The 23,705-nt window shown below is 42.8% G+C and overlaps 2 protein-coding genes across 5 annotated transcripts in view; one reads left to right on the forward strand and one right to left on the reverse strand.

Annotated features, from left to right (window-relative positions):
- The window catches only part of DOCK2 (dedicator of cytokinesis 2), a 433,847-nt gene that overhangs the window by 180,524 nt on the left and 229,618 nt on the right, over positions 1-23,705 (reverse strand). The window lies entirely within an intron of this gene.
- INSYN2B (inhibitory synaptic factor family member 2B) overlaps positions 1-23,705 on the forward strand; it is a 118,859-nt gene that overhangs the window by 78,977 nt on the left and 16,177 nt on the right. For both annotated transcript variants that reach the window (XM_050794650.1, XM_050794651.1), the window contains exons 2-3: positions 16,785-19,054; positions 20,163-20,237. In XM_050794650.1, coding sequence (XP_050650607.1) covers positions 17,709-19,054; positions 20,163-20,237 — 1,421 coding nt within the window. In that variant the 5' untranslated portion in view covers positions 16,785-17,708. The remainder of the gene's footprint in view (positions 1-16,784; positions 19,055-20,162; positions 20,238-23,705) is intronic.

Below are 23,705 nucleotides of genomic sequence, written 5' to 3' on the forward strand. Positions count from 1 at the left end.
CATTTTATAAATCCATATTTACTTGGATGTTTGTTCATTTAATATCAACCTCTCCTACCCATAACTAAGTTCCAAAATAGACAAGACCTTGGCTGTTTGGTACACCAGTTGTATCTCAAGGTGAAGACAGTGCTAGATATATGGCGAACTCCTAATCAATGATTTCCTGGGTTTCATCACTTTACTTAAAGTCAATTCCAGGCAGGCTGTATCTGTATCTTGGTAATAGGAGGAAATATTTTTCAGTTTTTTCAACACCAAGAGCCTCTTTGCTGCTCTCCCTCTCTGCACTGACTTGGTGTATTGAAAGATAGTGGGTAACAATTCTACACATTAAGTCATAATTAGCTTATTTTATCATTTTGTTCATCCAAAGCGTGTAATACTGCTAATCAAAGCTTCTAATTAGTAATAGTGCATAAAGGAGACAATACTTTTGATATAATTTCAGCCCAAAGGGGAGAGACTCGATATTTAGGTTTGTTTTGTAAATGTACAGCTTGCCTAAGCTTTAAGATGTTGAAATTACTCCAGAAGATCTGTCTGGCCTACAAAGTCCTTCATGCCATGCCTCCTGCCAGTTTTTTCCTGACATTTGCCACTATCCCGCCCAGTCACAATAATTAAGTTTATGTGGAAGGAACAACTTCCATTTTACTGTCTAGACTCAAGGCACACCTTTGAACCTGCTTCTTCCTTCTTTCAATGACTTGAACTCCTAGTCATTGTAGAAAGCCTGGCTCAGATGTCCCCTCCACCAGGGGACAACAGGTTAGGGTTGTCTAAAGTCCCAACAGGTTAGGGCCTGGGATGGTGGATTTCTACAATACCTGACCTTGCTTAAAGCTTGCTTCTTACCGTGCTGCCTATTACCTGCCCATCTCCTCCTTTAGATCTGAGAGCTTGGAGGTGTTCCTGATGCCCAGCACAATGTTTGGCACATAGTGGGTGCTTAGTAGAAGGAAGGGAAGAAAGGCTAAATGGAGAGAGGGAAGGAGGAAAGAAAGAAAAGACAGCTTGTGGTTTCTAGTGTTGGAGATCCTGAAGTGAATACAATGGACAGTTTGGGAGACTCTCATGATCTTAGTGGAAGGAAATGACATAACTGAAAATCAATATCAATTAATATATGATTAGGGCAGATGCCTGATAGCATTAATTAGGGCTGTAAGCATCTGTTTAATTTTTTTCTGGAAAATCTGAGAGTAAAGAAAGAATAAAAACTTATGGAGTCAACAAAAGGCACAACACTATGAACACATCGGGGAAATCCATTTGTTATGCAGTCTTTGTATGCCAACAAGAAACGGAAAGGAACATTGAAAGTCTCACTGTGGATGGCAATCCATCTCCCGACAAAACATGGTATGTAGAGAGGTCTATTTCCAGGACACTAACATCGAACAAAAGCAATCCAAAGCCCAGGGCCTTCCTAGTCCTGCTCCAAACCTGAGTGCCCAAGCAGCTCTGAACAGAGAATGACAAACATTTATATTCTCCATTATTGATCTTTTGGCCCTTCTATCCTCAAGTCCATTTGAGGTGAGGAAGACTGAGAGGCCAAGTCTCATTTTTGACCTGCAATCATCGATGCTGGTGCTGACTTGCCATCCTATTTATAGGTAGGTGGTAGGCAGGCTCTCCCTCCAGGGTCTCATTGAACTTGATTCTTAGGGATAAAGAATGTGAATTGGCTGCACTTTACAAAGAGTGAGAGAAGTTTCAAGGCAGGAAGTCAGGCACTCTGAGGATCTAAGACTCTTGCTCTTCCTAATGAGCCACACCATCTGGGTATGCTGAAGGCAAAAGAAGGCTGTGGTTCAATTCAGTTTAGTTCACTTCAGCAGCCACCTTGTCATCATCCTCCTCTTTGCTAACATTTTTTGAGCTCTTACTAGAAGCCTGGCACCATGTCTAATCTCTCTTTTAACCCACAAATCGGTCATTTGAGAAAGGTCCCTTTTACTTGCCATCTTGCACTTTATGTATGAGGAAGCCAAGGCTCAGAGAGCAAACGCCATTCACCAGCCAGGTTTGAAACCCGACCTGTTCTGCTTCACAGACTGAGTTCTTAACTTCTGAGTGCTACTGTTGAATCCACCATTCTACCACCTTTTGCTTCTTCCCTTTAGTCTCTGTGGTTGCTCATTTCCATCTGGTTCTCTGACTTGCTGCTTTACACAAGGGCAGCAAACTACAGTCCATGGGCCAAATCTTGCCTGCTACCTGTTTGGGTAAATTCAGTTTCACTGGAATATCACTATGGTTGGTCATTTACATACTGCCCATGTGTGCTTTCAGGCTACAATGGTAGAGTTGAGTACTTGAAACAGAGACCACATGGCCTACAAAGCTGCAAATATTTACTGTCTAACCCTTGATTGAAAGAGTTTTTTGACCCCGATATAGTAGATAAGATAGACATTATGTAAAGAGCTTAACTGTCATTCTTTCATTGAACTCATACTGCAATCTGGCGTGTGTTGTTGTTGTTGTTTTGTGTGTGTGTGTGTAGAGGATACTCCTATCAATCCCATGTTACAGATAAGAAAACTGAGGCTCAAAGAGTTGAAACATCCTGACCAAGGACACAGAGCTAGTAAATGAGAGAGCTGGATTTTAAACCCAGACAGCCTGGCTCTGGAGCCCATGCTCCTAACCATACAGTACACCTGGCTACTGCAGGCCCAACTCTGTGCAGGCACCAATCAATCACATGGTGCTGAGCAATATACGGCCCTTCCCAAGCACAGCCCCCATGAGAAAGGAGACCATGGCAGCCAGTTGATGGGCAGAGGAGAGCTGGGGTAGGGCTGTGGGAACCCCAGGCCCCAGGGACACATACTTGTTCATGCAGCCCCAGTCAGCCCCAGAATCTCAGAACGTACGGATGAAAGCTGGGACACACAAAGGAAGAACAACACACAAGAAGGTTGGGGGCAGGTGACACAGTCACTTCTGACAGGGGACTCTCTCCCCAAATCCACCGACAATTGCTTAGCCAAATTATTTCCTAACACTCTTCATCTTAAAGAATCATTTTAAAAAGTGATTTGATTGCTCTGCCTAGCCTGCTCCTTTATTTCTAGGGGAGCAGCTTTGTAGGAAATGGGTTTTATTAGAGTTGTTCATCCGCGTTCAAGGGAGGAAAGCTCAGCTCTCCTTTTGAGAGTCCACTCCTCTATTACACAGACCTGGAGAAAATTAAAGTATCCTGGGATGAAGGAGTCATCTCTTTGCTCTCTAAAAGTGCAGTGAGAGCTTCTCCATGTGGCCCTGATGATGACCTTCTAGACAAATGCTTGCATAGACAGGGAGCTCACCCCGTCACAAGGCAGAGTTGCATTATTTGAGTATGAGGAAACTTCTGCCTTTAGCTGAAACTCAGTTTGCATCCTCAAGGCTCTCAACCATGGGGCTATGGTTCTGTCTCTGGAAATATCACGGGACGACCCGACTTCCCACTTGATACAGTAGTGAAATCTTTAAAGGGACCATCATGTCTTCCTGTTTGCTCTTCTCTTGCTTGAAGAGCTCACATTCCTTGCCAAGTGTGGTGGCTCACGCTTGTAATCCCAGCACTTTGGGAGGAAGAGGCAGGCGGATCATGAGGTTAGGAGATCGAGACCATCCTGGTCAATATGGTGAAATCCTGCCTCTACTAAAAAAAAAAAAACCCAAAAATAATTAGCTGGGTGTGGTGGCAGGTGCCTGTAATCCCAGCTCTTTGGGAGGCTGAGGCATGAGAATCGCTTGAACCCAGGAGGCAGAAGTTGCAGTGAGCCAAGATTGCACCACTGCACTCCAGCCTGGTGACAGAACAAGACTCTGTCTCAAAAAAAAAAAAAAAAAAAAAAAAAAAGAGCTCACATTTCTTCAACCATTTTTATTGTGATACTTTCCAAATCTCATAAGGATTCTCTTTCTCATAGAGAAAGCCTAAAATTTTAGATGTGTAAATAAATTCATAATAAATATTCTTAGGATAAGTTTCTCTTAGAGTTCAAGGCTACAAAAAAGGTTGTTACTCATGATGAAATGTCTCAGCACTAAGCACTAAGTAATGACAAAAATATGTTTTACTATGATTCCCTTTCTGCCTTGGTTTACTAGGAAGCTCAGTCAAAGTTGATGCTCAGTTTTTCTCCTCTTTATTAACTTCATCTTTTACCTCTCATCTTCGGTCATCTACTAATTGCTTTTAGCTTTGTGGCATCTGCATTTTATTATAAACATGCATCCTCTTGTACATTATCAATCGGCTCCCACGCCCACTGTAAGCAGCGGGTAGGGGCTATATCATAAATACTCCTGCTTCACAGATGAGAGTTTGAGGGGCAACTAGTGGGTGATAGAAATCTTTGCTGGTTCTCACACTTTGATAATAATAATGATGATACTGCCTACAGTAATAATGCTAGTAATCATAATAGGAACCAATGTTTATTAAGTAGTTCCGGCCTGACAGGCACTTTTCTGAAAGCTTTATGAGTGTGTCACCTTGTTTAAATCTTACAGCCAGCTTCTTACGTAATATTATTAGCTACAGCTTCTTAAGTAATATTATTAGCCACATATTACAGATGAGAAAATCAAAGCTCAGAGAGGTTAAGTAATTTACCCTCCGACAGAGATACAGAAAATGGCAGAGCCAGCATTGAAACCTAAGCCGTCTGTTTTCAGAATGCAAGCTCTTGTCCACCATGCCACACTACTTAAATTATCAGACCACCCCCAGCCACTCCACATGGGATTTAAAGGGTCCTGGTACTTCAGATAAACTCTGAACCCATAAGATTCTGGATCTCATCCAGAACGGGGAATGTTGATGTGAGCTTTAAGAAGTTGCTCACTGCTGACTCCCACCCCGCACCCCTAGCAGCAATGGTTTCCGGCTCTCTCACCATCTGCCTGCATGCTCTGGGTGTTCCTTCCAATCCCTGTGCCCCAGTGCAGTCAATCAGGCTCAGACATTGGGCTGGGAAACAGAGAGGCTGTCCTAGTCCTTGGCCCAGAAAGGATCATGGAGGGTGGCCAAGGCCAGGCTTGAGATCATATCATTCGCATAAAGGTCCCTGTTCAGGCAAGACAAGGGTAGTGGTAATCAGGGGACAACTTCAGGCCAGAAAATAGGGAAGAAGGAAGGAAGGTTGGAAGCCAAGAGGTCTGCTGGCTGATTCTTACTATATCTATTATGTGCCAGGCACTGCGTTAATGTGAGCCAAATGCTCCTTTCATTTTCAAATGAGGAAACTGAGATCCCAGATATGAGATGACTTGTCCTAGGTCATTCAGCAAGTTTAGGTGTAAGTGTATGAATAATTCTTTGTAAGAGAAAGGCTTTGCCAAGTCCTGATAAGTATTTCATTCCAGGAGATGGAATGTCATCCTGCTCTTGGGGGCTTTGGTTACAGTAGGTAACATGGAGGGAAGGTGGAATCCCCAGTGGCTGGAGTCAGGGTGAAAGTATGGGGCATTGCGGGAGCTTGGGGAGTGTGATCCTACCCCCAAAAGGAGAGGATGCATGAATGCTGGCTGCTTTTCTCTAGGGGCAGGGGAGAAGACTCAGGTGAGTATAGGTGGCTAGGAGTGAGACCACCCCTTGTCCCTGGATCTCCAGGAAAGGTCTCCACTCAGCTCGGTACCTTTCCTTGTCTCCTATCCTGGACAGTGAGAAGTGGGGTTGAGGCTGGGTGGTTCTCTCTACCCATATGCTCTTCCCTTTGCAAGAAAAAAGAGAGGGAAGGAGGAGGGAGAGAAAGGAAGGAAGGAAAGGAGAAAGAAGGAAGGGGGACATTTAAATATGAGCTTTTATACTTTTGGATTTGACCAGCATCCGTGAGAAACAGGACATCCCTTGTCATTAGGCAAACATCGCGAGCCCATAAGTGAGAGGCGATTAAAGGTGTGCTACACGGCCTGTGATTTGCATGGGAGGTAGGTGGATGGGGCTTCACAGCTTGCACAGGCAGAGAGCTAAGTCCCAGAATGCAACATCAATTCCAGCAATGGTCTGAGATTCCTGCACGAGAGGAGGAAATGAATGACAAAAAGCCACAGAGATGTTCTTGGCCCCTTAAGAAATGGCAGACCTCACAGGGAACCACAACACCAAAACCAGCAGACAGGGACATTTGGCAGCATTTTCTCCTTGAGTTTCATTTTTATTACTTCTGCCTTTTAATGTTATTTGAGATTTGCCACAACCCCCGCATGGACTCTGAAATCCTGGGATTTTGTCCCGTTTCTGTGTAACTTGGGGCCCAATGCATAATGGTAATCATGGTAAAGATAAGAACAATGGAAGCTACCATTTACTGAGCACCTACTGTGTGCTGCACATGCTGCTGGGCACACCATTTACTCATCTCAGAAATGAAGAGTGGTTTCTTTAATGGCACTGGAGTCATGCGCTTTTGCAAGCTGCTTGCTGCCACCGAGCTCTCCGTTCATCTGTGATTAGATCAGACCATAAACTTCCCCCCTTCTCTTCCCCTTGTGAAAATTCTGCAGTGTAGGCAGGGATCCAGAAGTGGGAAAACCTTCATTGCCTGCCAATGCTTTGCTGTACCAGGGTGGATGGCGCACTGCAGAGTCCAGGGCCCGACAGTTGTCCTCGGTGGGTGTGCAGTGTGTATCTATGTCAGGAGAAGGGGGTACTTCCAAGCCATGCTGTGGGCCAATCCTGCCAGCCCCCACCCAAGGCACCTCTTAGAGGCACCCAGCTTCCTCCAGCCTCCATTAGAAGCTCCCTGATCTAATGAAATTTCTGCTGTCCTTTTGGTCTGGCCAGACCACATTCATCTTGGGCAAATCTCGCCCCTCTCTACCAGTTCCCTCATCTGCAAAATGGGAGTGATAATGCCTAGTCTTGGCAAAACTTGTTGTGAGGTGGAAATGAGCTAGTAAATCTAAAACTGCTTTGAAAACTTTGGCAGTGCTATTGACAAATAAGGGGTCACTGGAGTCTGTCTTGTTTTTAGTACCACGACTAGTATTTTAATCAGCCAAATGTGTGTGACTGGTCTATACTGGAGCATAGGTCCCTTCAGAATGGACAGACTTTTCCAATTGTATTCATAATTGCTTTAGACAATCCATAGGAAGAGACTGTCAAGTGTAAACAGAGTTTCCAAGTACCACAAAACCACAGAAAGTGATGCTGAGATGGAAAAGGACTTTCCTGCCTTCTTCCACTCCAACTGGATCCCTCTCCCATGTGGAAAATGCTGACACCTCAACATTGAAAAAGAACTTAGAAGTGGCCTGTGCCAACTCTGTACCCTATGAGTCAATCTGTTTACAGCAATGCAAATCACTGGCTGTCTGGCTTCCTATTGTTTTTTTCTGGATGGAGCTGATGGAGAAGAGGGGTGAGACATGACCACTCACCTCTGCTCTCCCACTTCCATCTGACCCACAGAGTTATTCCTCTGACAATAAATCCAAAAGATTCTAGATTCTTCTATCTGTCTGAGCAGGCAGCTCCCCCAGTGTTTGACCCCAGGAAAAATAAGTCAAATTATTTAAAGTCAAAAAGTGGTATAACCTAAAAAAAAAAAAAAAAAAGAAAAAAGGTAAGAAAATGTCCCCAGTGATGTAGTGAAAAAGAAATGTATTGAGAAATATCAGAAAAATCTCTGGAAAGAAATCAAAATGCTGAGAAATATAGAGATAATATTAAGCCAATGCTCTCTCATCTATGAGAAGCTGGATGAATTGGCCAGCAGTTGCATCTGGTGGTAGTAAAGGTTTTCCCCTGGAGAAAGCAAGCTGGAGGTGACCTTTCAGATTCAGCGGGCAGCAGCCAATGCTTCTGGCTAGAGGGATGCATGCACCACAGAATTATCCCTGCAGGGCAGGTGCCCTGAGGCTCACAGGAGAGGAAATTCAGGAGATGCTGATTCCTCACCCTGAATGAGCCAAAGGAATGAATCACTGACCCTAAAACATTTATAAAGATGCAAGAGAGAAGGAGAAGGCAAGAGAAGGAGCCAGAGAGGAACAAAAGAAATGGAGAAGGAAGAGGAAGGGTAGGGTGTGGAAAGAGGAGGGCAAGTAAGGTGGTGAGACAAAGAGCAGGGAGGAGAGGGGAGAAATGAAATGGGGAGCCATGCCGGAGAACAGAAGGGAAGAGGGGGAAAAGAAGGGGGAAGACAGAGGGAAATACAATAAAAGGAGAAAGGAGAGAGGAAATCCGCACGATAATCCGGCTAGATTTGTAACCTTTCATGTCTTAGGCTGGTCATGCTTGTTATGTTCACTCTACTGTCCTCTGTGCTGTCTTGCATACCTGAAACATTTTATTATTTTTTTTAAAAAAGGAAGAGAAGGCAGAAGAAAGGATAAAAATGAAGAGGAGGTAGAGGTAGATGGTAGTCATATCTCCCTGGGTGACAAATGCAATTAGAGGGCTAGAGTGGTAGAAAAAAATAGCATTAGTGGCTTGCCCATCCATTGGAGAGGACCCTGGGATCAGAAAGCCTGTCTTCTCCACTAGGTCTGGTTCCAAATGAGGCACCTGAGCTGGAACCAGATATGGGCCATGGCCCTCAACCTTTCTCCCTGGCATACTGGAGAACAGGAGACCCTGCATTGACGTCAGTTCCACTTCTGCCTTCAACTCAGTGTGTCACTCGTGCAGTTCCACCAATGCTCCCCCAGCTCCTGCTCCATGCTAGAAGCTGTGCTGGCGTATGGGATGCACACCAGTGACTTTGTTCTTCTTGAAGCATTTGCAGGCAGAAGACAGCTGCTCAGAGTCTCAGTTTCCCCATCTCTAGAATGAGGGGGGTTGTCTTTGGTTTTTAGGTTTGCTTTGAGTCCCAGGATTGAATCCCCCACATTTTCTAGAACAACTCCACTTTTATTCTGTTTTAGATATTGGAATTGTGCTTAAGTTTGGATTTGGAAAGCTGAGTTTACTGCTAAAGGAATTTTGAAAATCATTAAATAAGATTCTCCCCAAGGTCTAAAGTTTTAAACTTCTCTGTTCTATTTCTAAGGTTGTATGATTCCTTGATTCCTTGAAGCCTCTAACTATAAGAATTTACTCTTTATTCATTCATTCAACAAATACTAAAGTTCTTCAATAAATGGGGGCAGAGACAGAGAATAAACAAATAAGCTAATAGGACAGGGTTTTGCTGCATAGAGGGACATGGAAGGGGAGAGGGGATCAGGGAGTGTCTCCTGGAGATGACAGCCTTGGAAGGATCTGGGGAAAGAGGAGTCCTAACAAAAGAATAGCAGATTTCAAATCCAGATGATGAGAATGAATCTAGCATGTTCAGGGTCACAGACCAGGTCACAGAAAAGGGGGAAAGTGGCATGAGATGAGATGGGACCAGGAAGGTAGGCAGGGGCCAGATGACATAGGGTTGTGGCCTCTGTTCAAGGTTGTGGCCCTGAAAGTTATGGAACTAGTTTGGCTTTTAATTTAAATGTAGTGGGACACCTTTGCAGGGTTTCAAAGAGGGGCCTGATGTGATCTCATTAAATATTATCAAGATTACTCTGGCTGCCGTGTGGAGGACAGATGGCAAAGAGGACAAGAGAGGGGGACACTTGCAGCGATACAGGGGAGAGATGACGGAGACCTGGGTATGAATACCAGAATTTGTGCAAAAAGGTCAAACATGGTATATAGGAAAGTGAGAACAAGATTTCATGATCAGTACGTATCCAACATCTTTCAGGGTCCCAAATATATAAGTCTGGATTTTAACCTCACTTTTTGGTGCCTAATTCTTTCCTCAAGTTCACCCATGCTTAGTAATCCCAGGTGCTAAAAAGAAAGTCAGTTCCCTTTGTTTCTTTGACCACTTACAACAAAATGTAGATTTAGGCAGACCCCCAAAATATACCCTTTTCCTTATTGAGAAAGCTGCCGGAAAGGGGTATATTTTTGGAATAGATAATTTGGAAAATTATCTTTCCAAATTTCAAATTGGAAAGATAAATGAAGACTTGGACCACAAGCATTAACCCTTTGATTTCAGATGAGTATGGAGTAACCCTTACCAACAGATTTGACCGAGCAATTAACTGAATACAAATGGAAGGAAAGCAAACTTTGAACCACAAGGCCCAGAGGTGAATGATCAATAGTAAATGGCTCCTTAAAGACTCACCACTGTGCTTAGGACTTTGGAGGATAGAAAAAGAGTGGAAGACATATCCCTATACCTTAGAAATGCACCCTGCAGCTGAGGAAACTGGACTAACACATAAAGTAGTTAGATGTCTGGCCAGCTAAAGGGAGGGAAAGTCGGGGTCTCCACCAGAGCCCTGAGGCTGGTAGCAGGAAAACAGGGTTCCAGTCTACCTCTGTGACTTAGGACAAATCATTGAATCCTTCTGGATTGAATTCCTCTTCTTTAAAACAGGGATAATGCTTCCCAGCCTCCCTAGTGGGGATTACATGGGATTTGAAAATGCTTTGTAAGTTGTAAAGTGTGGTATAAATAGTAAAGGTTATTATTACTAAGTTCAGAGAAGGGAGATGGCAATGTGTCAGCAAACACAGCCTCCTCTGAAAAACAACCTAATCAAGAGCCTCCTGCTCAAAAACCACCAATGACTTCCCAGTGCCTAAAGCGGAGGTTGTCGAACTATGGCTCCCAGGTCAAATCCATTCAGTTGCATATTTTATAAATGAAGTTTTATTGGAACACAACCAGAGCCATTTGTTTACATATTGTCTATGACTTATTTCTTGCCACAATGGCAGAGCTGAATGGTTGCAACAGAAACTGTGTGGTCAGCAAAGATGGAAATATTTACTATCTGGCCCTTTAAAGAAAAAACTTGCTGACTCCTGGCATAAAGGACAGTCTGAACCCCAGTTAACATGTAAAGCACCCTCATAAGTAAGGTAGAATTTGGATGCATGAAATGAATCAAATGCCTTCCTCTAAGTCCTCCCCTACCCTGTACAACATTGTGTAGCAATTCTCAGGAACAGATTCCATATGAGGTTGGCATTGCAAGGTCCTTTCTTAGAGCTACAATAGGGGTCAGGTCTTATTCCTCCTTGGAATCTCCACAGTATTTATTACAGTGCCCACCTCACAGCAGAATCTCAATAAAGTCCAACCAAATTAAATCTGTCATAAAGAGAGAAAGCATAGTAGACTAGAGAACAGACATGAGACCTACTGATAATAAACCTTTGAAAGAAAAAAAAAATGTTGGAAGTGAATTAATTCCTTCACTCTTAGTTATGCAAATATTTATTCTATGCGACTATCCAACTATTCCATGTCATAGAAGCTAAGGCAAATTAGATAATACAGGATTATATTCATTTGTTTTACAAGAATTTATGTAAGACCAACCCTCTCTATGTCAAGCAGAGGATAAGGACTCGGAGTAGACCATCACCACCTGTCTCTCAAGGAGCTTATAGTCTAGTTGAAGAGGCTAGAAGTCAGCAGATCATCACAATATAGAGAGACAAGCACAATGCTAAAGTACACAAAGTACAGAGACGGCAGGGAGATAGGACTCCTTGTACATTCCTCGTAGAAGGGAATGCCATCTTTGTACATTCCTTCCCATGAATGCACCTACAGTTTACTATCCCAAGGGAAAGAGGAGGGCCCAAGACCAATTCACAAGTATCTCATGGTTACCAGCTGGGTTCTATCTGAAGAGTGAACACTGACTATCCTGACCATTTAATATAACTATTTCATTTAATTCTCACAATCAGTCTAGGTGGTTTTACAAAGATCAATTCACTTGTTCCAGGTCAATAGTCAGAAAGTGGAAGAGTCTCATCTAGGTAGATAATAAGCGAAATCCTATGTACTTAACCCCTCACTGTATGGCCTATATACACTGAGAAAAGAGGACTGGGCAGGAATTCCAGTGAAAGCCCACAGTGGGCAACCTACAGAGATATTGTCCAATGTTTCTGTATCTAGTGAATGGACACTGATTCCATGAGGACCATTTGATGTGGGCTAAAGGCATAGATGCAACATAAACCGTTGGTTCATGTTCACTAAAGTCAATAATCAAGGGAGGACAGAATAAAGTGTTGCAAAGATCAACAATAGCTCCAGCCGTGGGGCAGCTGTGACCACCTCTAGGGAACGATTCTGGATCCTAGCCAGGATATTAATTTAGCCCTAACCTCCAATGCCTAGGAAAATGTGAATTAATGGACAACTGGGAGCCCATAAAACTTAAAGGCCTCCAGAGGGTGATTTTAGCCAGGTGTATTCCCCAAGATGTGTCTGTACAAGGGTCATGGTGGACATCAAGGGCAGGAGAGTTGGGACACAAAATATTTTTGTCAACAGAAAATTTTGTATTTCCTAAACTTCCTAGGTTCTGTCTAAAACACGAGAGTTTCCACATTTGCTTGGCTATTCAAATTTTCATTTTCAACTTTTCAGCCTTTATTTGTATCAAACATTGTGTAAAACCAATATATGAAAAAAGTCCACTCTTATATAAATTCCCTATCGAGAATAATGAGATACAATTTCTTTTGTACTGTACTGGCAATGACAAAAACAATTATCATAAATTGACCAAGCACAGTAACAAAGAGGTTCTGGTGAAAGGTCTTCTCACGCAGTAATGGCAGCGTTGCACATTAGAACTTTATAGAAGGATGAGTGGTAACATGGTAGTATCAACAAAATGTAAAATGCACAGCTACTTTAACCCAGTAATTCTTCTTCAGGCATTTATTCCAAGGAGATAATTAGACAAGTGCTCCAAGATTTACATACAAAAAATGTTATTTATAGACTTTTAAATAATACCAAAAATTTATAAACAACCTAAATGTCCACAAAAATACTATTTAAATAGATAATTGTATAACTAGACAAATTCATGTTAGCCTACTTAAAAGGACAGTGTGACCTGTATGCCATAATGTGTAACTTTCTCCAGGTTGTTCAGTGAACAAAAGGCTTTCTGTCCATAAGCTTCTCTGTGTATGCAATTTCTGTGCAAGCATTGCACAGGGAGATGGCTAGAATGAATGTCACCAAATTGTTGGTGTATTGTGACTCTTTCTGGGTGGTAAGATTTCAGGTGATTTTTTTCTTCCTTTTGTTGTTTATTTGTATTATTTGAATTTTTACAATGAACAAATAATATGTTTATAAGCAGAAAACCAACTGCTTTTAAAGATTAAAAGAAAACATCTAAAGGATACATAAACTTCCTGAAGAAAAGGCAGGGCTAACACCAGAATAATGACTGACTTTCAGAATGAAAATGTGGAGGGAGTTTGAAACCTGCTTGCTAGCCTTGCACAAAAATATTAATCTTTCCAGTCCTGAAGAAGGCAAGAAGGCCCAACGGTGAGAAGTCTATTCTTCAGGGTCAGTCTGCGGGTCCAAATGACAGCTCCATCACTTATCAGTGTGAACAACTTGGTACAAATATGTTCATCTTCTGTGCCTCAGTTTCCTCATTTATAAAATGGGGAACTGATCGCACCTGCCTCTAAGAGTGTCATAGGATTAAGGAAGAGAGTAAATGAAACATACCAATCACAATGCCTGGCACATAATCAACGCACTAGGCATTAGCTCTTATGAAAACCAGCCTCAGACAATCGTAGCCTGTGTGAGTTATCACTCCCAGAATGAAGTGCTAATAAACAGTTAAGAAGGCAAAAAATAATTAGTCAAGGAACCCACAAAAGTACACATATAAATATCTAGGCTCTGCAGTACAAAGATGACGAGTATGAACTGTGTGTTTTCAAGCATGTGATCATCTCACAAACTTCAACTGCGTACTCTGCAAAATGGGGATAATATACAGAAGGTCATTTTGAGGATTAAATGCCAGGTGCTAACATAGCATTTAACAGTGAGTTTTTAATACGTATTTGCTATTATTAATGAAAATAACTATTATGGACTAGGGAATTGGGTACTGAGCTCCCCATCATCACAGGCATCCAGGCAGGCTTAATTATTATTTGAGGAGGAAGATGCAGAAAGGATTTAGTCATGGACTGAGGAAATTGTCTACTGGATTCTCCCAGACCTAAAAGTCCTATACAAAGTCATTGAAACATAGGACCAATTTTAAAAGTTCCGTTGTTTGGAATTTTTGTGTAAAGCAACTTGGGATCAGTAGGTTCATCTCCTCAGAGAGGTAGGTGACAATGCCACTCTTAGAAGCCAACCCTGCTCTTCAAACAGGCAAGGCAAATGAGGAACAACCTGCTCATGAAACTCTGCTCATTCTGTCCCACGATGGCTCTACCTGCTCTGGAAAAGCTACAGATAGTGGTTCATCCACCACTGGGGCTCACAGAGCTCCATGAGCTTTGCTGAAAGTTATCGTCCCTCTCCCTAGATACAGCATATCCACACACATTCTGGCATTCACAGCAAGAAGCCCTGGCTGCAGGTGATTGCAATACTGATAACAGCAATGGTAGAAAACACACACCAATTGCCTAATGTGTGCCAGGCTCTGGGCTGAGAGTTTTGCATACATTGTCTCACTGACTTCACATCAGACTCATGAGTCCGTGTCTACACTATGTCATCCCCACTTTACAGACAAAAAACATACCAAGTCCTTCAGCCAGTAAGGGGCAGGGTTTGAATCAGGTTCTAAGGTACACTCAGAATGTTAGCAGTAGTTAGTAGAAAAGGTTGATGACAAGTTGACAACTCATTAGCATTTTAGATGAATCCAAATATCTTCCAGGATGTGCCACACACTCTCCCAGCACTGCTGGGTTAGTTGGACCCTCTCAAGGCATCTAGGATCAGGAAAAGCCAAAGTTCCTATGAACATTATCTAGCAATTCTTGGGGAAAGCAGAAGTCTGATAGACAAAGTTTAGGCTGCACTCACAATGAGCACCCCAAATGGTGTGATGGAAAATGTTAGTAATAGTCTCCGTTTATGGAGCCAAGGTTTTTAGCTGTATGATAAGGCTGGCTGGCAATATGGTTTGGCTGTGTCCCCACCCAAATCTCTAATTGTAGCTACCATAATTCCCACGTGTAGTAGGAGGGACCTGGTGGGAGGTAATTGAATCATGAGGGTGGGTCTTTCTCATGATAGTGAATAAGTCTCACAAGATATGATGGTTTTATAAAGGGGAGTTTCCCTGCACATGCCCTCTCTCTTGCCTGCCACCACCATGTAAGACATGACTTTGCTCCTCCTTTGCCTTCCACCATGATTGCGAGGCCTCCCCAGCCATGTGGAACTGGGAGTCCATTAAACCTCTTTTTCTTTATAAATTACCCAGTCTCGGGTAATTTATAGTAGCATGGGACCAGACCAATACAGCTGGGTTCTAAGACAGACTACTTTCTCAGAGCCAGCCAAATACTTGCGGGCTATTTTATTACTTTTATTTTCTTTTAAAATCCCTCGGTCAATCCGAACAGGCTTAGAACTCTCCTCATTTCAGTGCCATTGTAATCCCTCTGACTTGCAGCAAATCCTCTGGTTTGCTTTGCCATGGCAAGGCCAGGGGACAGTTCCCTGCATCTCTCCAGATCTGCAAGGGTCTTTTACCCTTGTTCTTAGCAACTGTCAACATATCATGCAGATCCCAAAAGGGCAGAGTCATAACTTCATGATTAAGAATGTGGACTTTGGAATGACAGACATCTAGGTTCAAATTCTAGCTCCTCTACTGAGTACTTACCCTCTCTAAGCTTCAATTTCCCCATAAGTCTAAGGGGGATAATGGCACCTCATGGATTTTTTGTAAGGATTAAATGAGATAATGCAATATTGGAAAGGGAGTAGGATATGTTTAGGCAAGTTACTTAACCTTTCTGGGCCTCAGTTTATTCAACTGTAAATGGGGACAAAAATATTATCTACCCTTATAGAGTCATTTGTGATTAACGAATGAGTTATGGCTTGGAAAGTGCTTAGAACAGCATCTGTCACATTAGTTAGTACTGAGTAAATATAAGTTGTTTTAATTAATGCAAGTAAAGTCCTCAGCATGGTAAAAGTAGGTATTCAATAAATGGTGGCTATTATTATTATGAGGTAGCTGTTCCTCAGAGAAGTTCATGCACATTTATCTCCTGGAAAGCAATAAGAAATGAAGACATCAGGGGAGAATTTTGTTCTTAAATAAATGTTGCAGTCATAGCAGAACAAGTCCACAGATCCCGTTTCCCTAGCAGGATACTCTAGGACCTTCACTCCTCTTCATGCCCAGGCTCTCTTTTACCTCAGAAGGACCTGCCCTTCATCCAACCATCCACTTTTTCAACAAATTCTCCTTAAGCACCTATAGTGAGCCAGAAAGAGGGCTGGGAATGCTTAAGCAGTGAATGAGATGGTTCCAGTCTTTGCCCTCCTGGAGCCTACAGGGTAGTGGAGGAGATGCACACTAAATAAATACATACACAAATGCTTATTGAATAACAGCTACAATTTGTATTGTGAAAAATGTGACGAGGATGTACAATGGGTCTTGATGTGGTCTTGGCACTGGGTGTGTGAGTAAGGGGGAGTCATTGTAAAGGCTCCCTGAGAAATTGCTGGGACTCCCAACTGATGAATAGGAGTTGTCTGGGTGATGTGCGGAAGTGTAGAGAGAAAAGGGTCCAGGCAGACAGGCGTTTTGTTCCAAGGCCCTGCACCCACAAAGTGCCTGGCTCACAAAGAGAACCGAGAGAAAGGTCACATGGTTAACTTACTCCTAGACCCTCCACTCAAAATACTCAGCTAGGAAATTAGAATTGGAAGAGAAATCCAGGTCCACAGAAACTGCGTTCTCAGTGGCAACTATTGTCTCTTTCCTTTCAGGTGCTCCTCGCCTGCTTGCAGATCTCAGACCCCAGCTGGTCTCAGACCTCAGCCCCTGAGGCCAAGCAAACATACATCATCCTGGAGGCTGCAGATATAGCTCACCGTGCCCACATGTGAACTTCAGCCAAGACACCACAACAGGGACTCTGCCCACTGAATCCCCTATGATTCCTCAATCCTGTCCTGGTCATACCCCACTGGGTTTTGTGAGGCTATTTAGGAAGATAAGTTTCCCTTACTGAAGAAAAGAGAGACAACATGAAAGAAAACAATGGCCCCAAAGGAGGAATTTGTGATTGACATAAATGGGAGTGTTCCCTTGGGCTCATCATGTATCATCAAAGTAGCAAACCCCCAGGTCATTTATTTCTCCACCTATTTACCTGCTATGAAAAGAAGATGCGTTTAAGTTTCCTGCAGTTTCACACTGGACATTAATGCTCTGGGGGCGGGGGTAGAAAAAGCCGTATGTTCTAGATGTAGCAGGTTTCTTTTGGAATTCACTCACTGGGAGTCTGGCACTACCCCCTAAATGGTACTTTTGTTGTCTTTTTGTTCAAGACAACCAGCTTCTTCCAAGATCAGAACTGCATGCCAGCCTCCCTTGATAAACAGCCTACCAGCTCTCTTGGTAGATCAGATGTTTAATAGTTAGCCTAACTCATTTGTTTTTTCAAGGAGCAATTATATTACAATGAATTAATATTTTAACTGCAGGGAAAGCATTACAGCTAGTTCCTACGTAGACTCTAGAGGTTGGGAATGGCCAACAGGATTTCCCATACTAAGAGGAGAGGACAACTCCATCCTGGCCAGCAGTTCTCTATGTTTGAAATACCATCATTAGATACTGCTCCAAAGACCTAAGGGGAGATGTGCCTAGGAGAAGTGTATGGTCCTGATCCTTCCCACTGAGGCTCAATGGCCCAGCAAAATATGAAAGTGAGACCTGTGCTTCTAAAGCGTAACAGTCTAGAATCAGTAGAGTTTGTGAAACAACCTCACCACCGCAGGAGCAAATCCCAGCAGGTGAGATTCAAGGAAGATGGGACCACTAAGAATCCAGCTGGCCTAGCTGAGGTTGATGTCCGAACTCCAGAAGACCTGGCTGTGATGGGGAAAACTCAAGCAACCAGGCACCATCATCCCCCCACCTACTCGCTCTCCTTCCCCAGGTCCCAGAAGGCAGGGGGCTTTCGCAACGTTGCGATCCAAACTTCCCCCAGTCTCAGGAAGCATTTCCCAGTTTTCAAAAGGAAGAAACTCACAGCCAGCAAGTCCCTGGTGGAAATGCCAACAGCATCCCAAAGTGCCATCCAGGTCAACGGCAACCTCTCTGAACAGGACATTGTGTCTTCTGACCTTGCCTACTTAAGGTTGGCTCAGCATCTTGAGGATGGGCCTCGAAGGGTCAAGGTGTCCCACACATTCCTCCCGAGGGTCCCCAAGGTGCAAAGCAATGGTCCTGTTAGCATATGCTTGGAAGCAGGAACTTGGAGGTCCTTAGAGAAAGCCACAGCTGCCATTCAGGTTCCAGATGATATTTATCACAGTCCTTCCTGGGAAGCTAGAGAGTCTGCTCTCAGCCCAGACAGGCCAGCTGAAGTAAGTAACTCCATACACCCTTTGGGTGACACATGTCCAGGTGATGGGAGAAGGATGACTCTACCAGATTCAGAAAAATCCACCTCCTGCTTAAATGCCACCAGCGTTGCCAGCCACACACCAGGCACAGAGAAACTTAAACCTGAATTGCTTTTGCCCAAAGACAACTCGGATGACAAAGACTTTGGCCCACTGTCATCTCAGTCAAAGGAAACGTGTGTTCCTTCACCTCCACGGACTCACAGTTCCCCCTCATCAGGCTCCCACAGCCAGCCAGCCTACCCAGGAAGAGCCTCAGACTGTCCTTCATCAAGTAACAATCACCAGAATCTGGTGTCACTCAAAATTAACAGTGCATCGAAATCTGCCCCTGGGTGTCAGGGGCAGACGGCAAACAACCCCACTGAGTCAGACACCCTGGAGTTTCCAAATTGTCCAGGAAGTGATCACCTCCCATCCTCTCTTCCAAAGAGTGAGACCAAACTTCAGAGCAACAGGGAGATTAGTGACATTAATCAAATTCACCTGGCACGGGGTGAACTCTGCGACCTCCAAGGCCGACTGCAATCCGTGGAAGAATCTCTGCACTCGAACCAAGAGAAAATTAAAGTCCTTTTGAATGTAATTCAAGACTTGGAGAAAGCTCGAGCTCTCACTGAAGGGTAAGGAGATTTTTTTTTCATATTAAAAATGACTGGGTGAAGTCATTTGCTAACACAGGGGCAGAGACAGCTTTGGTTTCTTTTAGTAAAAATGTCTCCAAAATGTTTGAAGTACTGTTGTTTCTCCAAATCATAACCACAGACCTCCCTTTTCTCTAATGGAATTTCATTTAGTTCTAGGCTTTGGTGGATTTTTGTGGATTTCTACTGCTGTTTGTTTTCGTTTTCAGGTGTTAACAGAATGGGAAAAGGCAGCAATGAAGCAGTAGGATCAAAAATGATTTTTATGAAGATGAGGGTTCCGTTGATATATGATGGGGGAAAACGATAGCAGGAAGGCACTTCCCCATCCCCCTCCTCTTAGCAAGTTACTGCATTTGTACAGTATTTCCGTTCTTCGTGTCATTGTGACAAAGGACTTGAGGTGGCCACTCAGCTTACTATTGACCTTCCCCTGTACTGACTACTTTGATGACTTGGGCTGGTCCATCAATGACCAACTAATTGGAACTGAAATGAGATCACAGTTCATTTTGCACAATTCATTTTCTGCCAAGAGAAAAAAGTCACAAAATGCTGTCCTGGATGACTCAGCACCAGTATAGGAGGAAAATGCAGTTATTTGTTTAGATGTGAAATGCTCGTCCTTCCAGAAAGTGCTCTCTAAAGACAGAGAAGAAGCAATGGTTAAAGCTCATCAAAAAGGGTAGGAGAGAGAAGTCATTAACTGGCGTTTGCTGTATGAATCAGAATCAGCACTGCCATATAGGAGAGAAACACTATGATATGCAGAGTGAAACGTACTGAACTAAGAGGTCAGGAGTTTTAATAACCTCCCTTCCATTCACCTGCAGAATCCCTCATCTCACAGGATTGTTGTCAGCATGAAAAAACTCTCAGCTTGGGAAGTCTTTAAACATGTATGAAGCCTTCTAGAAATGTGAGCTCCTATTGTCATGACTTTCTTGTTTCCTTATTTGTAATGGCCATGCAACTTAAGAGCACCATGAATGCTGTGCTATAGGGACTAAGGGACCAGTAGGTTGAATGTTTGTGGCCCATGTGACTTTTGCCCATAGATTTATCCAGCAAATGCTCTGTCTTGCAGGCGCAACTTTTATCGAACTGGCCAAGATCTCAACAATTGCAGTACCTGCCAGAACACGGCGTGCATCATATACAGGTACCTGGCCACAAGCGAGGTCTGCTCTGTAGACTATAAAGCCATAGGGTTCACTGAACACTCTAGCAAACTTTTACATGCAGAAAGTCAAGAGAGGCAAAAACAGGAGGCCTCTGAATATCTGAGACCAAAAAAACCAAGGTATTTAACTATGAAATGTTAACATCTGGTTCCAAGGCAGGGATTGCTTTGTTTCCTTACAGCAAAGTCTATGAGCATACCCTTTTGATGTAATCATCCCTACACTCATCAAACACTAAGTGCAGGCATCATGGTAAGCTTGGCACACACATTTGCATCTCATTCCACCCTCAGGGAAGTTAAGGCATTCGGTCTCGCTCACATAGAGCATTTTCTGAGAGCAGAAAGGGCCAAACTCAGGACTCACATCCAGATTTTTCAAATCTCAAACCTGTGATTTTAATTATTCCACCACACTGCCTCTTCCTCAACAGCAGCTATGCCATGCCAAGCACTTACTTGGCACAGTGGAGAACCATGATAAGAACTTTATGTTCATTTCTAAGTATGTCATTTCCTTCTAGCACAGAGTAAGTTTGCTGCAGTAGATTTTTGTAAGTGACAACATGGAAACATGATATACAGTGTAAACTTAGAGTCAAAGATCTGTGTTTTAATCCCCAAGTCTGACATCAGCTAACTTAACCTGTTACTTTCCTTATCTGCATAGGGAACGATTATCCCTATTCAGAGTTGCCATGAAGACCAGATGAAATCATATATGTGAATGTCTTTTGCAACTGCAAACCTCTGTACAAATCCAAGGGCTTATACCTGTTTTTACTGGAAAGATCAATGCCCCCTTAGCTGGAAGACCACTTTCCATGGCATAGTAGAAAAGTGGTCAAAAGCAGGACTTTCCGTTGACGATATCTAATTTTGTTGACCAAAGTGAACAGTTTTGCTTTCTCTATTACATTTCTCTTTTTGTTGAAAACTGGCAGCTCAGGGCCCGAGCAGACTGGAGCCTAATTGGGTTGCCTATGTCTTCTTTTAAAACTTCTCATTCTCTCCGGCAGAATCCTGAGATTTCATTGAGTAAGAGACCTTGTGCCTGGAAGGCAGGAGGTGCTTGCACTTACTTACACAGGGCCTTGAGCATCTTTTCATGGAACCCATCAGCTCCTTATAAAGAGAAGCCACCTGTTTTTAATCAAATAACAGAAGATGCAGGACTGCTCACAGCTAAATGCCTTTCACCTCAATGTGACGTCTTCCTTTAAAAAAGAGGGTCCTGGAAGAGCCCTGCAGCATTGGAAAGCCTAAGTAGAAGTTTCATCAATTGCTCTCTTTTTCCTGCTTCTTTTTTTATATCTCTCAATTTGAACAAATTTTCTAATCATTAGGAGGACAAAAATTATTAAATGTCTAGACAGTTAGAGAGGATAAAACTATTCATCATAAACAAGAAGAATCAATTTGAACTAACCTCCATTTAAATTTTGGATAGTTTCTCTTCTCTTCCGGAGCCAGATAATGTATTTTCTACTACCTTAAAATGATTTTTTATGTGGCCTATATGAGTAAAAAGGGCAAGATTTCCAAGTCTACTATGAGTTTCATGACCTGGCCTTGGGCAAATCATTTTCCCCATCTGAAAAATGAGGGTCTTTAATTAAACGGTCCCAAGAGTCCCTTTTAGTTCTGACATTCTGATATTCTAAGCCGAATTAAAAGTGACAATATTTGGCTAAACTATGACCTTCCAACGCGTCTGAGAATGTTTGCATTTTTCTAGCACTTTCTTCAAACATCTCCAGCAAACATTCTAAATTAAGTTACACCCCTGGATGGGTTAGCAAACCTTCATGCACACCTTCCTTTCCAGAAGAAAAGCAATTGTATGCATATATCCCTCATTACCATTCAAAGCCAGACTGTTCTCCCAGACAGAATCTATATCCTTGTATCTAAGCCATTGTAGGGAATGGGCAATTAATTTGATGAAAGCAAAGAGATCTGAACAACAGCCCCATCGTTGCAACAGTGGGAAGATGAGAGTTGTCATTTTTTTTTAGAAAACATTCAAATGACTTCAAACTTGCATTGTGTTCTGGAAAGTCAGATCTTAGAAACGAATGAATAAGTGATGTGAAATACTCATCCCCAGGCCTTGTTAAGCCGCAATCTCTCTCCCAGGTGATGGATGTGCTCAGTGCATGTCACTGTACATAAAGCAGATGGGCGCATGATGGATTGCTCACTGGATCTTCTTCTTTGGAGATGTTGCTGCTAAGTTAGCCATGCATATGGTTTCCTAAGTGGTATTTCCCAGAGGCTCCAGCAGCTGGAGGCTATGGCTATGCTGCTTGCTCTTATCAAGACATGTGGGGTCATCTGGTTCTATCAAACTCATTCTCTCTGCTCCCTGAGCCTCCTTGACTCTCCTCTTACCATTGAACACTTGGATACACCCTATCTCACCAAGAGCACAGTCCCAACACCAGTACCTAGAGATTCTATCCATGGCTCTCAAGAGCTTGCAGGGAATTATGTACATCAAGGTGAATGGAACCTTTTGTTTTGACTACCATAGTCTCCACAGGAAGTGAGTGGCAATTGGCTCTAAACCACAAGCTGATTCCAGCCTGTTTTGGCCCCAATCACTTCCTTCACTCCTCCTTAGCATTAATCCTAGCACAAGTTACCCAAAGGGTTGAGTGAATGCCACCATAGTATCCAAGATTAAATAACATTAAATTACTTAGTACGAAAGTTGTTATCTTTTCAAATTTATTTCAATCCTTCCAATAACCCAGAGGGGAAAATCTGAGTTTGGTACTAGAACGTCTTTAAAACCTTCCTAATGCTGGCTTATCACATTTCTCTGCAAAGAAAGAGCAGGTCTCAGGTTCACAGCCCTGAGCAAGCAATAGTTATCTAGCTAGAATACAATCATTTTTACTTTTTCTATTGAAGGCTTTAACTTTTAAAACTAGCCTTTTTAAATATTTCTGTAATTGATGCAGGTCTGCATTTCCAAAAGTGATATTGCCTGTTTGATATAAAACATGTTTTTAAATTCAAAAAGTGGATGGATTTAGAGAAAAAAAAGTGAAGTGAATAATTGTGTAGATGGTATGGGGAATCTTGCAAAACCATGAAGGTGGAGAATGAGTGATTGAAGTTTGGGAAATGGTGCCCTAAAGAACTGGCTCCTTTTCACCTTCTCAAGGGCATGAGGTCTCTCTAAGTCACTTGCTCCTCCTTCCCTCACCCCCTTCTCTACTTTTCCAGCCATATCTCCAGCATTCATCTTTACACTCATGCTAAAAATAGTCAGCAGTGCTTCTTTAGAGGTCTTTGTCATGCATTTCTTTTCCAGACATAACTCCCAGGAAAAAACTGCTTGGTTTAAGTTGTAAAATGTCTCCAATATGTTTTAAAGGAAAATAATAAGAGGTCTTTCCCAGAAAACTTTTCATCTACCATCCAAGCATGCTGTTG

This window comes from Macaca thibetana, chromosome 6, assembly GCF_024542745.1.
Source record: "Macaca thibetana thibetana isolate TM-01 chromosome 6, ASM2454274v1, whole genome shotgun sequence".
Lineage (NCBI taxonomy): Eukaryota > Metazoa > Chordata > Mammalia > Primates > Cercopithecidae > Macaca > Macaca thibetana.